General features: G+C 56.6%; 1 protein-coding gene across 1 annotated transcript in view; it reads right to left on the bottom strand.

Moving 5' to 3' along the window:
* Col27a1 (collagen type XXVII alpha 1 chain) overlaps positions 1-17,197 on the bottom strand; it is a 131,611-nt gene that overhangs the window by 95,274 nt on the left and 19,140 nt on the right. Inside the window, exons 4-6 of the mRNA XM_042678649.1 lie at positions 16,744-16,852; positions 10,373-10,443; positions 6,975-8,719 (exon numbers count right to left, since the gene is read on the bottom strand). Of these exons, the coding sequence (XP_042534583.1) occupies positions 6,975-8,719; positions 10,373-10,443; positions 16,744-16,852 (1,925 nt within the window). The remainder of the gene's footprint in view (positions 1-6,974; positions 8,720-10,372; positions 10,444-16,743; positions 16,853-17,197) is intronic.

The following is a 17,197-nucleotide window of genomic DNA, read 5'->3' as shown; positions in this document are numbered from 1 at the left end:
ACCATTATTCCCTACTGATTTTACCGATGTCGGAGCTGGGGGCTTTGTACAATCCCTTCCGCCTGTCTGAGTCCCCTTTAAAATGGATACAACAGCCGCTGTCTCATTTCACCCCCAGAAGCAGTAAAAGGATTAACCAGCGTCTCAAGTGACAAACGGGAGCCCAGGGCCTTCAAGGAAGCCCAGCTTTCGAGGATGTGTGAGGCCTGGGGAATTCATTTGTTTCAAGTAATGATCAGCAAAGATTCCAGGTCTCCTGCCCAGAGTTAGACCCAGTGTTGAAAACTCAGTGAGCTTTTTGGCTGGTAATTAATCCCAATCTCACGCTGGGCAGCCTCGGCGGGGAGTTCTGGCCTATGAACACATCCGGGACCACTCATCCATAAGTAAAATTCACCGGAGAGATCCAGATGAGCAGATATGGGACAAGAGCCCCAGGGCAGGCAGGAGGAGCCCTAGCATGGCCTCAGGCAAGTTCTAGGCTCCTCTAAGTCTTGTGCCCACAGCCAACCTGTGGGCAAGACTGCCCCTGGCCATCCTGCACACACACTTGAACTTGAACTCAGGGCTGGGTGATCATTTCTAGTTCTGGCTTGTGGGTTTGGGGATGAGGCCAGGGTGTCCTCCCCTTTTCCCGAGCTGGCTTTGGTGGGAGCCATGGTGTAAAACGCAGCCTTGGGCTCATGCTGGGCACCCCGTGTACTAGTTGAGTGGCACTGTGCCAGCTACTTCCTGTCTCCAGGCCGGCATAACTGTCAGATGAGGGTAATAATAGCACCCAGCCGCAGATAATCTGTAAACGCGCTAATCCGGTGCCTGGCACAGTGAATGCTCAATGCTGTTACTTCTAGGGAGCAGCTCCTGGAACTTTCCTACTCCAAAGCTTAAGCCACCTTCTCCTTTCTACATCTGTGTTGGAGGGGGAAGAAAAAGAACATGCTGCCCATTTCCTAGAAAGCCCCCCTTGACCCAATTCTCCCAGGTGACCCAGAATTAAAGGGGAAATGCTCTGGGCAAAGGCTACGTATTGCTGTGCCCTTCTGATAGGTAAGAAGCCAGAGATGGCTCAGAGAGGCAAAGGGATTTGCCCAAGACCACACAGCTAACAAGAGGCAGAGACTACATTCAAACCCAACACCACTGGGCTTATTTTCCTTCTCAGGGCAGCTTCCCCCCACACAGTGCTCTTTAGATGTGTAGCTTCAAGGGTCCTCCTTCTGTGGGTATCTACAAAGTGATCACTCCCCCCCCCAAAAAAACCACTTGGACACTGGCATTTTCTAGGTTTAGGGGAGCTGGGGTCAGGGTCATTAGGTAGAAGAAAAGTGACATTATTCAGAGAAGGTCCTGCCACAGGGCTGAGGGGAGGGGCAGGTGCCCGTGTGGGACAGACGGAGCTGGGGAAGTCTGCACTCTTGCCATTTCTCCCACCCTAGAAATGGGGGCATCTGCGCTGGACTCTGACGTCATCCACCACATCTACAGTACCAGTCAAGACCCAGAGGCCAGCCTGGTGACATCAGCCGGGAGCCTGACTTGTGACAGTCCAGTCCCCCACCCTTCCTCCTCCCCCCACCCCCAGCTGTGGCCTCTTTAGTCCCTCCACTCCATCAGCTTCGGGGCTGGGCACCTCCATGCAGCTCAGTGCAGGAGGCTCGACTGGCCCCCATCTGCTCAGTGCCCACTTTGTTAACACAGGGGAGGGCAGCTGCCCTGTGCCCCCTCCTGCAGCCAAGCCCCTGCCTGTTCTCCATGCAGTGGAAAAATGCTGCCGTTTCTTTCCAGGCCTGAAGCCTGAGTGGTGACTCTGGGATGATTCACGGGCCGGGGTGGGATTTTCCACTCCACGCTGCAAACAACGGGGCCTCAGAGAGGGTGCAGGGCAGAGGGGGCAGGGAGCAGGGGCTGCAGGCCTGCCTGGCTGGGGAGGCAGAGGAGGCCTGGACTTGGGTGCACGCACACATGGTGATGGAAACTCCAGCCACTCCTCTGGCCTTCCCCCTGCCCTGCCTCCTCAGAGTCTTGGCCTCCAGCAGCCAGACCTAGAGAAACCCCTTCACACAGAACAAGACCACCCTTGTGCCCAGCTGGTCTTGCAGAAAGAAGTAAGTTCTGGCTGGCATCTTCCTAACAGTCAGGGAGCAAGGAGACATTTCACAGGCCTGGGATCTGCGAGCTCAGAGTCCACGCCTGGGGATGCTATTCACTGCCATGTAGCCTGAGCAATGACCTCGGGGTCTCGGGGCTTCTGCTCTGGGCCTATAGCCTCGTGAGGGTGAGCAGGAGGCCTGAAAGGGCCATCCCCTGTGACCACTGAGCTCCAATTATTCCCAAGACTCGCCACCCAGTGCAGAGCATCTAGGGGCCTGAGGGACAGAGCTGTCCCACAGGAATTCATAGGAATCCAGTTCTGTGTGTGGCCCAGGTTGCAATACCTTGCCCTCTGTGTGTCCAGCTTTGAAAGGAGTACACAAGAACCTAGCTTCTGCCAGAACAGGTACTCACTGGCTTCTTCCCTTGCCCTGGGGGATGAGTTCTGCAGACTGTGTGCCAGACTCTGCATGTCGGCTCTCTGGCTTCCAGTGGAGTTTGGCTAATGGAGACGGAGACCCCCCCCCCCCCCCCATCCCTGCGCTTCCCATCCCCGGCCCTGCACCTGTCACCAAGCAGATGCTTGCTGGTGGCAGGGAAAGGACAGAGTATTTTTCACCCGGGCCCTCCCTGTTGAGCTTTACTATGATCCCAGGTGTGAGACATCCCTCTCCCCTTCTTCTGCTTCCCTCAGGTCTGGTTGCCACAGATGACACTTTGCTGCATTCCCAGGACCCTGGGCATCACCAGCCCCTGCTGGTTCCTTCTGTATTATACATAGAAAACCATAACGCCTCCTCCTAAGATGCCACCTCACCCCTATGCCCTGCTGGAGCTCACAGGCCAGCATAGACTTTGTCCTGTTCACGGCATGAGCCTCCAGGGCCTGCCAAAGCTGGGCAAGGCAGCTGTCCACATTCCTGTATCTCAATGACACCATGCCTGGGGCGATCTCAGGCTCTGATCGCCACTTCTCCCCATAGGAAGTCTGAGGGCCCCAGAGATGGCAGGAAGTACCCAGTACACTATCAAAGCCAGTCCAGAAGTACGCTGAGTGCAAGTAGAGAAAGTAGAGGAGGTCACCCCTAAATCCCTCCTCTGCAGCAGACCTATGGCATCACTTACCCACTCTCATCTGAATTCTCCTTGCTCTACCCATGAGCCCCAACAATTTCCCCACTCAAACCCCACCATTAGCACCAATCAAAGCCCTGGCAGCCTACTCAGATCCAGGTCCCAATTCTGGTTACATCATCTCACTGAAGCCATAGGTACGTCATACCATATCCTCATGTACCAGGGCAGAAACAAATGAAGGCTCCGAGAAGTCAAGTGATCTGCCAAGAGTCACACAGCACCATGTATCCAGGTATTCCATCAACATTCGTGCTAAGAAAGAACGGATGGCTGGTTCCCATCCAGGTCATCCCAAATCAAAGCTTACATGCTTTGCTTAGCCACAGGGCCTCTCAAATTCTATGTAACCATGGGAGGCTGGTGTGGGAGTAGAAACAACCTGGTATTTGTAAGGATCTGATTTCTTCCATCATTTCACAGATAGTCACAGAGCCTTTGCTGCGGCTAGGCCTCAGCCAGCCTCCCCAAGGTGATGCTAACAGAGGCGCAGTGTGTGCAAATGCCAGAGGCCGGATGGTGGATGAATAAGAAGGCGCCTCACCTCCTCCCTGGTAGGGCTTCTGTGTAGCTTCTGTGCAGCTCTGTGAGCCACAGCCTCCCTGCCCGGCTCAGCTTTTCCATACTCCCCTCCTGGGACTCCCACAGATCAGCTCACATGGTGGCTCCCACAATTGGCAGGCCTCACCGAGCTGTCTTGGCCTCTGACAGGCAGCCTCCTGCTCCCGCCTGAGGATCATGGAAGCTGGCAGCCCCAGCCCCAGAACTCTCTCAAGCTCCTTTCCCCAGCACCTATTACAGAGAGAGCCCCGGCAGAGAATCCCCTCCTCCCACCAAAAAAAATCCTGCTGCATAAGCAGAGATGGAGCCACAGCCCTCCTTCCTACAGCAGCTGCCCACACAACTGGGCAAATTTTCAGGAGAGATGGTCTACAGAAATGGCACTTCAGCGTAGGTAAAGCCCAGAGTGACTGGTGGAGCTAGGATGTGAACCCAAGTCTGTCATACAGGGTCTCTGGGCTCAGATCCTGAACGGCTCAGAGAAGATAAGGGAGGAAGCAGGAGGATGGGTATTCATGCCATCGTTGCTCAAAGATGCCTCTTCCAGCATCATTCCACACATAGCCAAAGATTCCTGGTTCCTAGTTGACGTGGGCCAGGTTCCAAGCTGGGGTGCAGATGAGGGTATAAGGCAGAGACAGCACCTGGGTAGACAGGTGCCATCCTCTCTCTTGCCCTTGGCAATCAGGGCTGGAGGGACAGAAAGAGCTTTGGCCTTAGCTTGAGGTTAGGAACTCCGAGCAGCATCCCAGCCTCTTCAAGAACATGCTGGAACAAGTCCCTGGTCTGACCCACCTCAGAACACTCTAGGGGGGTGTGGGGGAGGGGAGGCAGGACTGGCACATGCATTCTGTCCCAATCAACCAATAGAGATTCCATGCAGGAGGAAGTAGCTCCTCAATTCAACCAGTCATGGAAACAAAGGATTCTTTTACATTGAGCTCTCCCTCCGAGGCCAAGGACAGAGTGGCTTCACCTAGGAAGCTCCCACCTCCCAGCCCCGAGTCTCAGAGTAGACACGCAAGATATACTGAGTGTGAGCCTAAAGTATACATTTCAACTCAGCCTCCTATGTGCTGTGTGGCTTGTCCTGGTCCTCTCTGGCCACAGTCTTCTGTCTCTTCATCTGCCCAAGGGGGAGGGTTGAACCTACCCTACAGGGGTCAACTAACTGAGCCAACCCCAGTATTTTCTTAATAGAGAAGCTCAAGGAGGAACTGGCAGGCTAGACTCAAATGCCAAGGGAAAGAATAGTTCTGGCATATGTATGCCTGAGGCAGGTCCTTATACCCTACTTGCTCTTGCTTCAGTTCTGCTTGCCTGGCCATGGCCTTGGCCTCGCTCTATACTGCCAATGGCCTGGAGAGGGAGGACTGGTTTCCTCTACTTGGCCAGGGCCTGCTGTGTGGTCTGAGCTTGGGCCCAAGGCTCCTCTGGCCTGTCAGAAGGTGACAATTCACCCCTTTCAGCCTCATGGCCTGAGCACAGTTTGGGAAACTGGCTTGTCAGGACCAAGGCCACCTAGGGCCAGGGTCAGTCTGAGCAGTCTGGGAAGTAAAAAGGCTCCTTGTCCTTTTCTTGGGACTATGGTAGCTCCGGGATCTCAGGGCTGCCAGCTTCAGAACATGGAACTTGAGCAGAATGTTGACATAATTGTAAAGCAATGCATAGCATTTCCATAAAGCCTCCAATATGGTTATAATAAAGGCGGATTCTCCATCCCCTTGGAGACGGAACTGAATAAATATTATTCCTTATGATTATTCAAACTCAGGAAGTGTGTTTGTAAGGCCCGGGAATTCCCAGCATCTGCCACTGTCTCCACATTGTGGGAGCCCTAACCTCAAACACAGAGCCCAGTGGGAGACCCAGCTCCAGGGAGGGGGGAAAGGCCACTGCATGATGGTCATCTCCATTGAAGGAGGAGAGAACAGAGGCTGCTGGAGCCTTCTGGAAGCTCCATCCCACCAATCCCCACCCAGAGGAATTGCCTTCCAGCTGTGGGAAGGTCGTTGCCCCTAGAGACAGTTCTAGAGGCAAACCAGAGATATCAACCTTGAGACCATCTCCTGTACAGGAATGTTTCTTTCCTTCTGCCCTCCCATCTTCCCTCCCTTTCTCCCTTCTTCCCTTTTTCCTTCTTTCCTTCCCTTCCTCCCTCTTTCCCTCCTTTCTTCCTTCCTTCTTTCCTTGTTCCTCTCACCCATGCTGACTTTCCTTATCATGGACTCCTTTCCTAGGGGACACAAATCAAATGCCTATGGGTACCAGCCAGGCAGGTAAGCAGTGTGCTGGAATACTCAAATGGGAGGAGGGGGAACCCGTGGGTACAGGAAGCCTGTCCCATCTGCTGGGGCCACTTAAAGGCCACCCTATCTCCCATTTTCCCAAAAAAAAATGAGTTCTACAAGTCTCATTGACCATTTTTAAATGTCAGTAACAACTAGATTTTCTTTTAAAGAATGTTGCCTGTGCCAAGCAAAACATATCTAGAGCTTGTCCTCCGCAACCTTTGTCCACAACTCCCAGACAAGCTGCTGGCTACTGAGGCCGGGTCAGGAGCAGGAGGGCTGGTTCCAGAGACTACTTGGCTGCTTCTCTAAGACAAGGGCCAATCTGTTATTGCCTTTCTGAAGCCACTCGGCCTTTGCAGTTGGGTTAGCAGCAAATGACCTTGAACCTGGGCCAACCAAAGCCCAGAGATTGTTGTTGTTGTTGTTGTTGTTGTTTTCAGGGTGGGGGTTATCACTCCTCAGTGGTGTCAATGGCTCATGAATCTACAGCAAAATGTGCAATCATAGAGACAGGGGATCCGGTGACAGGAACTGGGTTCAAGTCAAGGCTTGACCTACAACCAGCTCCTGGTTCTAGTTTGCACTTTTTCCCTTGCCATTACCAGCAGCAGTCTCTCTTTTTATTTATTCTTCTTCTTAGGGGGTTTGAACTCAGGACTGTATGCTTGCTAAGTAGGCACTCTACCACTTAAGCTATGCCCCAGCTCTTTTTGCATTGATTCTTTTTCAAATAAGGTCTTGACCCCCCCCCCCCAACACACTCCCCTCCCCCCTCACCTCCCAGGCTGGCCTGGACAGCAATCCACCTACTTATGCTTCCTAAGTAATTAGGATGATAGAGTTCCCAGCCTCTTGTTCCAAACTGCCCACCCACCCAGACCCCACCAGACTTACTGGCAAGCCACAGTCTCCCTTGGGTCCTGGAGGTCCCAACAGCAGGGGGAAAGGTGTGGGTCCGGCAAGGTGAAAGAAAGAGTAGCCGCTGTTCGTGGGCCAGGAACTGGAGCTCAGAACTCGCGCTGGAGCCAAAACCGGAGCTGGAGTAGTCTGCCGACTGGGCCTGGTGGTCAAGTCTCTCAGTGGGACATCCCCGAATGTTTCCCCAGACCAGAAGGGAACAGGATTCCGGGGACTGCTCTTGGACCCTGCTTTCTTGGAGGCCTCCAATCCGGTGGGCTTCTTGCTTCCAGTGGCGACTGGACCAAGAGCAAAGGTAGGAGGTGCTGTTCTGGGAGTTCCAGTGTGTGAGGTTGGAGACACGATGGTGGTGGCTGCTGGCCGAGCGGTTCTGGTGGAGCCAGAACTGAGGGCAGGAGACTGGTGCAAAATAGTGGCCTGGGGAGGTTTGGGGGTGCTGGGACGGGCAGAGACTGGCTTGCCAGCACGGCTGGTCAGCTTGGCCTCTGTTTGGGCTACTGGGGGAATAGACTTTTTAGAGGAGCCGGAGGCAGGTGGCAGGGGCCGGGCACTGGGCAGTGGAGGTCGTGGTGTCTGGGGACCCCTCTGCGTTGGCTTCCCCTGGGCACCAGAAGCTATGGCAAGAGCCGGGACGGAGGTGGGACGCACTGGCTTCTGGGAGGGTGGGGCTGACTTTGTGAATGAAGGGGGAGCTGTCTTCAGGGTAGGATGGGGGCTTTTGGCATGGGTGACTGAAGGAGCTGAAGGCTTAGGGTTCTTGGTGGCTGAGATCTTCTGCCGTGGCTGGGCAACAGCAGGACGAGGAGTTTGGGTGGCGCTGTTCAGAGATGCCGGGGGCAGGGGAGGAGGTGCTTTTCTGGTGGACAGCTTCGCAGGTGGCAGTGGGGTCCAGGCTGGGTCTCCCCTAGCACTATGCTGAGGAGGGTCTCCAGGGTTAGTCCTTAGGGGCTTGAGGGGTGTGGCCGGAGCCACCGTTGCTGTGGGCACCCTGCCTGTGGGTCGTGTCCCCAGGGCTGGGGTGGCAGAGGTGAGGTTTTCCAGACCAAGAAAGGCCAAGTCAGGCTGGAAGGCAAAGGGACTGCCAGAGTCCCGAGGGAAGGGGGCCCCCAGTTGGGGCCGGTACAGATCGGCGCGTCCACACTGCCGCCTCAAATGGGCACAGTAATTATGAGCGACCTGCGCCACGGGGTGGACACTGAACTGGCAGAGGGCACCCTCAAACTGGACGGCGTGAGGACTCATCTTCCCCAGGAGGAAGGAGCCCTGGGGGTCAAGCGTGGGGTCCCTCTGGAAAGGCAGCGGGATGGGCACGCGGCGGCGTCCACAGGCCGTCACCAGGGTGACGGAGCGGCTGCGGAACTCGAGGGCCAGGTGATGCCAGCGCCCGTCGTGCAGGTCGAGGTCGAAGGCCACAGAGCGCCGGGGCCCCAGGTGGACGACCGTCTTGCCCGGGAGGAACTGCAGACCCAGCTGCAGCCTATGCCTCCGGTTGCGGACGGCGAAGAGGAAGGCATGGTTCACACGGTGGGAGCAGAGGCTCAGCACCAGCGCCAGCTTTGTACCCAGGGCAGCAGGAAGGACAGCGGCCGTGGGGGCCTGCAGCCGGGCCCGCTGCGTGAAGATGAAGCCTGACTGGAATGGAATGATGCCCGGGGGCACAGGGCTCCGGCTGCCCCCTGCCTTTGTCCAGCTGAGGCCCAGCCTCTGGAGGACGTCCACATCTGGGAGGGAAGGGGAGAGAAGTGAACAGTTAACATGAACATGACACCGTTAGCCACGGGGTTCTCCTCACACATCCAGGCTGGCATTGTCACCCTCTGATCTGTACTACAGCCCCTTGTCCAGCTGCATGGCCTTGCAGGTGAAGGCTAAAAACATCGACTTCCTGGGTTCAAGTCCCAACTCTGCCTTTTCTTAACCCTGAAACTTGAGTGCTTCATTTCCCCCCTCTATCAATTAGAGAACCCATCTCAGAAGTATGTTGGCATGATTCCGTGAATGAATATACTTGTTTTAAGAAAAGAGTCTGGCCAGGCGCCAGTGGCTCACACATGACCCTAGCTACTCAAGAGGATCATGGTTTGTAGCCAGCCAGAGCAGCCCAGGGAGAACCAGAGCCACGGCAGGCAGATAGGTGAGGGTCCCTTCTCACCCTCTCTGGCTGGGCTCCAAGGCTGAATAGTAGGCAGTCTCCAGGGGTCCCAGAAGACTATTGCTAAAGCCCCACACTCTGAGTCAGGGTCTGCTGTGAGTTCTCTCAGCTCTGCAAGCCCCAGGGAGTAGGGAAGGACCGTGCTTACCCAAATCTCTCAGGGAACAAAGTCATTGATAAAAACAATTCAAACAAGCATGCCTTGTGTGCATCTCCTCACTCGTGCCCCCAAGATCTGCTGGTGCCCACTGGGCAGAGGAGTTCGAGGCAATAACTTCACCCAAGTTGTGTGGCTTTGATGGCACCACTGAAGTAAGAACCTGGACCCCCTGTTCCTAACCACCAGAGGGGAGACATATCCAGAGTCCTGGTGAGGGGCAGAGCCGGGGGACAGGGAATGAACTCAGCCTTACACCAAGATGTGAAGGCCAGGCCAGCTGGCCAGAGTGAGATCCCTTTATTACATAAACCTGGCCGGGTACAGCTCTGCTCTCCCACCCCCATGCCTGACTCAGGACTCTGGACAGCTGTTCACCTACTTTGTCAGGGGAAACAGCAAGCTTGGAAAATATGACGTGTGCAAAATATTGCCAGGCTTCAGAAGTCTCTTCCGGGTATGGCCCTCCCCTCCCAGGGACCCAATCCCTGCCCAGGGGCCAGGTCAGCCCACAGGGATACCCAGAGTGCCTGTTGCCTGCTCCAGAATGCATGCAGCTGTGGAGGAAGGGGGGGGGGAGGAGTGGCTATTTTAAGAGGCATCGTGGCCTCTTGACAAACAGATGTGGGGGAGGTTTGGGTTTGCATGGGCAGCTATGAGTCCAGCCTACGGCTGTCCTGGTCCCCTGGACAGCTCCTCAGAGACAGGCGGGAAAGCAAGACCTCTCAGGAAGGGTCCCAGGCCATGATCGATGACATGTGTGGCCTTCATGTCCCTTAGAAGCAGTTCTCAAAGTACTGATGGGACAAATAAGGACAGCGAAGCCTAAGTATACACTGAAATTGGCCCAGGTGCCCAGAATGGTCCTTCCTCGTTCCTATTCAGAGCCCTCAAAAGCTCCCTTCAAGCCCCAAAAGGGATGTACCCATAATTGACTCCATTCTCCTGATGGGAAAACTGAGACCCTGACTTCCAAGTCAGGCCATAGATATCTGCTATACCTGAGTTCTCGGGCTCCTTCCGCCCTCCTTTGTCTGTCCCTGGACAAAGAGAAGACAGAATTACCTTCAGGAGCTCCTTGGGTGGAGGCCAGGTGACAGGCAAACGAGACCAAGATCCAGGCGAAGAGAAACCCCCTGGAGACAGACACAAGCGGGCATCAGCTTCCGTCCGGGGGTAGGGAGGCAGGGGTGGGGGAGTGGCAGGAGGAAGGGCAGACCAGCCCTCATTCCACTTGTCTCTACTGCAGAAGGCAGGAGGCAAGGGGCCTTAGAGCAGCCCCTACCCCCTGGATGCTTTCAAGCTTTCAAGCTACAGTCATGGCCTCCACCACAGAGCAGGGCCCGTGGAATACTAGTCCAGCTTCTTCTTACAGATGTAGAAAGCAAGGTCAGGAAGCTCAGAACCCAGCTCCTCCCCCTCCCTGGACACAAGTCTCCCCATGTGCACAACTGTATGGGAAACCCTTCCCTAGACACCAGCCCACAGATGGCAGGCCAGGGCTGCTTCCATGATCATGTCCTAAAAGGGCAGAGAAGAGAGGAGACCCCTTCCTAGGTGGTAGGTACTGCCATAGCTGGCTTCAAGCTTAGGGTAATTGGGAGGGAGCCAGGCAGCCCCACTGCTAATCTAGTCCTGGGACTTCCCAGCTGTGTGACCCCAGATGAGTCACATAGCCTCCCTGAGCCCAGCTCATCCTCTGCAAACGGGCTGACCCTCCCTATCCTGAACACCAGGCACCGGGGCTTAAGTCAGCTCATGCATGTTTAGGGCTCACTCTGATGCCAGCCACAAAAAGTGCTCTGGAGCTGGTCCTGGCTGCCTCCACAGGCTGGGACAGGAAGAGTTAAAGCTCCACTCGGGGACTTTTGCCAAGAGGGTCACAGGCAACGATCTGATTTCATCTTCCTGTGGGAGCAGCCACTACTGACACCTGAAGCCACCCAGAGCATCTGATCCCCGGGCAAGCAGAAGAGAGGGCAGCAGGTAGCCAGAGATGGCTGGGATGCAGACAGGGAGAGCAAGGCCAGGTGGCTGGTGAGACCTGAGGCTGGGAAAGGCCCAGCATCCTTTCCCAAGAGCAAGGCCAAGATTGGTGTCATGCCATTAAGGAACCCCAGAGCCCATGTTGAGGGCGACCCAGGTTCTATCCAGGCTCTCAGAGCACCTTAGAAAACAAGCTCACATCCCTCGAACTTCCTTCCTTCCTCTGCTGTCAAAGAGAATAGCAATTATGACCTTAATGCTGAGAGAGAAAGTGCTCTCTAATCCAGGGCTTCACAGGACCCTGGGTAAAGTTGGATGTGCCAAAGCCACTTCTGGGAACTTCGTTTGCCTTGCCAGTGGCTGATTTAAGCATGCATATATGACTCAAATGTGGTCAATGAGATGTGAGCGATGCCTGTCAGGCATCCAGGGGAAGTGTTTCAAAAGAACAGAGAGGTTTTCTTCTAGCCTCTGCGTGTTGTTGGGGGAGGACATACTGCTTGGAGTTGCTACAGCCATTTTATGCACGTGAGGTAGCAAGTCCCATTGAGGAGTAGAAGGAAGGAAAAATCATGGGTGTTGGATTAGACTGGAAAGATGCTGAATTAACCAACCCTACACCTGATCCCTCTCCAGGCCTTATTGTTTAAGTCATGTTGAGTTGAGTCTGCAATTACTCGCAGCTGAAGGCACGCTGGCTGAAGCAGTGGTGGATGCTAAGGACCCTTTTCCTTTGGCCGGTCAATTGGCACCACCTGTTAAGACGGATGCCTTGTATCCTTTGTTATGTCCCCACCACATGGGTATCCCAGAGGGCAAAGCCATCTCCATCTGTCCCTTTCTTTCCTGTCTCCCTTGCCCTGGGCAGGCATTCGGTGTGTGTGTGGGGGGGGGGGCATTCGGGGTGTGTGTGTGTGTGTGTGTGTGTGTGTGTGTGCGCGTGCGCGCGTTCAGACTTCTGCAAGGCAAATGGGTATTACCAGATATCACAGGGACTCTGGACAGGATTTTTCCAGTCTCCAAGCCTGCATCCCTGCTCTGGCTTTTCTAGGGCCGGCCCTGGAGGACCTCGATCCTCTCTCTGTCAGATCTGCTGCCACTGCATGGAGCCTTCTTCATGGGCCTGACCTCTGCATCACTACCACGGCTGTCACTGAAAACTTGAGTGTCCAGCCACGCTGAGATTGCCTGGCATGAATGGCAGGCCCCTCTGGCCTGGCTGTCCTGCAGGAAGCCAAGGGCAGCCTTGTGACTCTGGGAAGTTATAACAGGCAGCTATGTTTTATTTGACAAAGTGGAATTGGCCAGAGAAGAGTAGGAGCTTCCTCCTCAATTTATCATGCATCCTTCTCTTTTGATATTTCCTACCAGGAAGATACTCCAGGAAACTGAGGCCTGGGGAAGGCTTTTCCCAGCATCTTTCTGCAGCACACCTACATCCCTCTAAGGCTCTGAGAAGTCCTGCAGTTAGTTACTCCTGCCATTCACTGCCCCTTCCACTTCCCTCTGTTCCTGGGTCATCATTCTTTTCTGTCACTTTCCCTCCAACTTCCTCTCTCCCTGACCCTTTCCTGGCACCAGCCGTCAGTCTTCGAGTGCTTCGCTGGCACTGTGTCACTTCTGCTCATCTCTTCCAGCTGCTAGAGAGCTAGAGAGGAGAAGGGAGAGAGAAGAGGGGAGGGGCAAGCCCCATAAGGGCCTTTCAGGGCCAGTGTTCTGGCTGTGGTTATGCCCAGATGACTTTTGTGGAGCAATTGAGAGTTAATTACAGGGATAAATTACAGGAACCCTTGAGGGTAACTGAGCCCCAAAGGGCAAAAGAAAGAAGACACACATGGGAGATGGGATCGAATCTGCACTTTAGCTGCATCTCATTGAAGAAAGGAACCCGTGAAAACCTGCTAGGAAAAGAATCTGTAGCTCATTACTCTCCACACATGCCCCCGGATCTTGGTCAGGATTCTGGGTAAATGACACATAGACTTCCCCCAATCACTAGAGATCAGATTCTAGCCCCACTGCCTCTTTGGAGAGATGGGCAGCTATGGCCCAGAGGGAAGTCACTTGCCCAAAGCCACCACTGCGCTAAGCCTCTACCACTTAACAAGAGTTCTCATTTGACCTGTCCCCCGTGGAGAAGAAACTGGACACTTGTAAAGACTTCCACTTTCCAGAAACTGAAGTCCCAGCTTTCACCAACAGGATCCGAGAGATGCAGCTGGGAGCCAGCAAGCCATCTGACTAAGCCCGGGCCTGGAAAGTTGGCTCTGGAGGGAAGAAGCTGCGCTTCTTTCTTTGGTCCCAGTCCTGTTTAGGCTACTGTTCCTAGCGCCGAGTGCCTGAGCTGCCTCTGGCTTTGTTCTCCAGACTTGTTTTCACCACTGCCTCGTGGGCCTTGGCTCTGGCCCCAGGGCTCCACAATTCAGGGAAGAACAGAACACAGAGACAGGGGAGCCCAAACAGGAGCTGGGAGGAGGGGAGTCTTGGCCACGAAGTCCTCCAAGGATGAATCTAGGTATTCCTGGCCCCTGCCAGCTCAACACGCACGGCTGCTCCTGGTCGAGTGGAGGCCTGAACCTGCAACTATCTAGATGCTTTTCCCAAGCGACACAAGTCCTGAATATTCACGGAGCCCACGGGGGGGAAGGCAGCCTCTGCAGTCCACGCTCAGCCCTTCTCCCAAGCGCAGCATAGACAGTTGGACCTTTGTGACCCCACCAAATCCTGTATGTCCTGATGGCCACACCCAAGTCTTTCACACCTTCCACCTCTTCCTCCGGCACACACGGACACATGGGTCATCTGTCTGGACAGGATACAGCCCAGAACTTTCCCATTGACTCACTGGCCCATTCAAGATGAAGCAAGTCATAATGCATCTAACAGCTGCCATTTAGTGAGCACTTACTGCATGCCAGGCAGTGTGCTCAGCCCTCTGCAAGCAGGCTCCCACAAAGCCTTGCAAACCCTGGTGGTGTTACTGGGGGGCATGGATGCCTGTTCTGTCACTAAGAAAACAGAAGTGGAAAGGCAGGAGGCCTGGCCTAGCTTCTAGGACAGTGGCAGGATTCAAACGTAAGTCACCACGTCCTCAGGTTCCTGCTCTCTGTTCTATATAGCAGCTGAGGCTGGTGAGGTCCCACAGCGAGGGGACCAAGAGATGGAAGTTGAGAAATCTGCCAACACAATAACCAGAGACACAGAAAACGAGTGGCATTTCAAAGGCAGGGACCATCCAGTGCTCCTCCGGCCCCTGACGGCTGCTGTGGAGGAACATGGGAAGAACGGCAGTGTGGAGGAACAGAGAAGAAAGCCCTGAACTCAAGGAGGAAAGGAAAGACAAGCAGGCCCAAGGTGCACTCCCAGACGGTGCTTGAGGACATGGTCTGAAGGCAGAACTGGTGGCCAGCGGCCCAGGCACAGCGGCCAGGGAGGCACACTAGGCCCTGGATCAGTGTGAGCACCCACTTGCCTCCATCCCCCCACCCCCCCAGAGATGTGCTCCCCTGGTACCACTTTCTCTGTCCAGCTGCTGGCATAGAAGGGGTCTTCTGGAGAAAGTGAGTCAATAGAGTGCTCACTAGGGCCGCTGTGTATGTATGTGTGCAGTGGGTGTGCGTATGTGTGCCTGCGTGAGCGATTGGGGGGGGGGAGGATCTCAAGAAGCCAAGACATGGGGAAGTGGGGAGGGGCGCTTATCCCCCTGATTCCAGCTCAAAGGGGGCGTGGCAAGGCGGGGTGGGCGGAGCTACAGCTCTGAGCGGCCTCCAGGGAGCCCCAGGGTCAGGGGCGGGATGGTAAGACAGTAAGTCCTGTGTGTGAGCCACAGTCCGCCCCCTCCCAGGGCTGCTCCCTTCTCGCGCTCACTCCCACACACACCCACACGCGCTCTTGCACACACACACTCTCTCACACAACACACACACACACACACACACTTCCCGGCCCTCGCCGGGAATCCCAGCCGCTGGATGCCAGCTCTGCGCAGCCCCGCCTCGGAGATTCCCTGCCCCGTGCTGGCCGGCGGTCTCCCCCACATCTGTACAAGGAGAGGCCGGACTTGGGGATGGCCCAAGGCCTTTCTGAATGCTCTGACATGCTGGCTCTCCGTCCTGCCCGCTTACTCTCTGCAGAGGAACGGGAACCAAGAGCTCCTCCCCTCCCCCCCCCCGAAAAGCTGAGAAAAGGTTTGGGACACACAGACCCAGGCAGATACACGGAGGGGGAGGGGGGAGGGCGCAGAGGTTTCCAGAAACTCTGGGACGTGCAGAACCACACAGATACTAAGCCAGGAGCACCCCCTCCCCCGACTTTCCCGCGGACCTGGAGACCACAGCCTCCCAAGAACAGATGGAACCAGAGATGGACAGGCTCGATCCTGCGGACGCGGGAGACCCCACCACCACGTCCCTCGCCAGGCGCCCCAAGCGCCCCCGCCCGCCCCGGGCTGGCTCTGCACCCATCCTCCTCGGCTCGCGTCCATCCCCACGGGAGCGGGCAGCCCGGCCCCGCGCCGCCCGAGTGCGCCGCGGCCGCCGACGCCGCCGGGACCCAGGGCGCAGCCCCGCGTTAACCCTTGGCGTGCGGGGCGGTGGCGGGGGGGGGGGGGGGGAAGCTGACGACCCGCCGGGAAGCCCGGCTCTCTGCAGACCCGAGCGGAGGGAGGGCAGGGGAGGGGGGCGTCCACGAGCGCCTTACTCACCCCCCGCGTCCCGCCGCCGCCGCCGCCGCTGCCGCTGTGCCTCGGGCCCCCCGCGCCGATCCCGCTCCCATGGCAGGCCCCTACTTCATGCTCCCGAGCCCGGGGGGCAAGTGTGGGCGCGCCCCATGGGGCCGCCGGCACCCCCCGTGGCCCCGCCGCGCCAGGCCGGCTCAGAGCGCGCGGCCCGCGCGCCCCCAGCGCAGCCCCGCGCCCAGGGGCGTCCGAGCAGGCAGGCGGCGTGGCCGGGGCCCCGCTGGCGCCCGCGCCGGGCCCATGGTCCCAGGAGTCCGGGCGCCGCGCGCGCCCCTGCCTCGCTCTTCTTCTGCTTCCACCGAAAGAGCAAGAAGCAGCAAGGGGGGGGAAGAAAGAAAGAAAGGAAAGGGAAGGGAGATGATCAAACTTTTGGAGGCGGGCTGCTGGCGGTCCCCGGAGGCAGAGCCAGGCCGGGTGAGGGCGCGCGGAGGGCGGTGGAAGCGGCCTCCCCGCCGGCCTGGGGGAGGAGAGGAAAAGGAAGGATTTGGGGGAAATGAAGGCGATTTAAAGTCTCGGCCCGCGGCAGCTCTCCACCTTCCCCCCCCCTCCCCGCGCCGGGCCGCCCTCTGCTGCCCCTTGCTGCCCTCTGCCGGCCACAGTCGGGAACACAGCCCCAGCCGGCCCGCGACAGCCCAGGCTGGGACACCCGCCCCCTCCCTCCCCTCCTCCTCCTCGTCGTCCTCCTCCTCCTCAGAAAGATCGGAAAACGGAGTACGCACGGAGACGTGGCTGCCCACGGTTGCGGTACGCTTGGTCGCAGTCCTGAGACCAGGAGTTTGGGGCTCGTGAGATTGAGGGTACTCGAAATGGGGGTAGGGGCACAGCTGGGGGAGGGGGTAGAGGGAGAAAGGGGAAGAGACTCTACTCCCGAGGGGATCCCAGAGTTCCAGGCACAGAACTGAGACCGGGACTTGGTGTCTCGACTCCCACGAACACCAGCGTCTGAGACCCCTCCCCCACCCTTCACAAGAACATTGGTCGCCTTCTGTAGAAGGTGGGGGGGTTAGCCCTCCCGAGGCCCCTCAAGACTGGGCACCCCACACTGGGACACGCAGCGGCAGGCTTGACCTACCGCAAAGTCCCGGACAAATTCTCTCTCTCACTCTCTCTCTCTCTCACACACACACACACACCCCTCACCTCCACTTCAGCTAACTCGTTTAGGAACA

The sequence above is a fragment of the Dipodomys spectabilis genome, unplaced genomic scaffold (genome assembly GCF_019054845.1).
Source record: "Dipodomys spectabilis isolate Male_0828 unplaced genomic scaffold, ASM1905484v1 ptg000046l, whole genome shotgun sequence".
NCBI classification, from domain to species: Eukaryota; Metazoa; Chordata; class Mammalia; order Rodentia; family Heteromyidae; genus Dipodomys; species Dipodomys spectabilis.
Note: the sequence above shows the minus strand (reverse complement) of the source record. Positions and strands in the feature narration are given on the sequence as shown.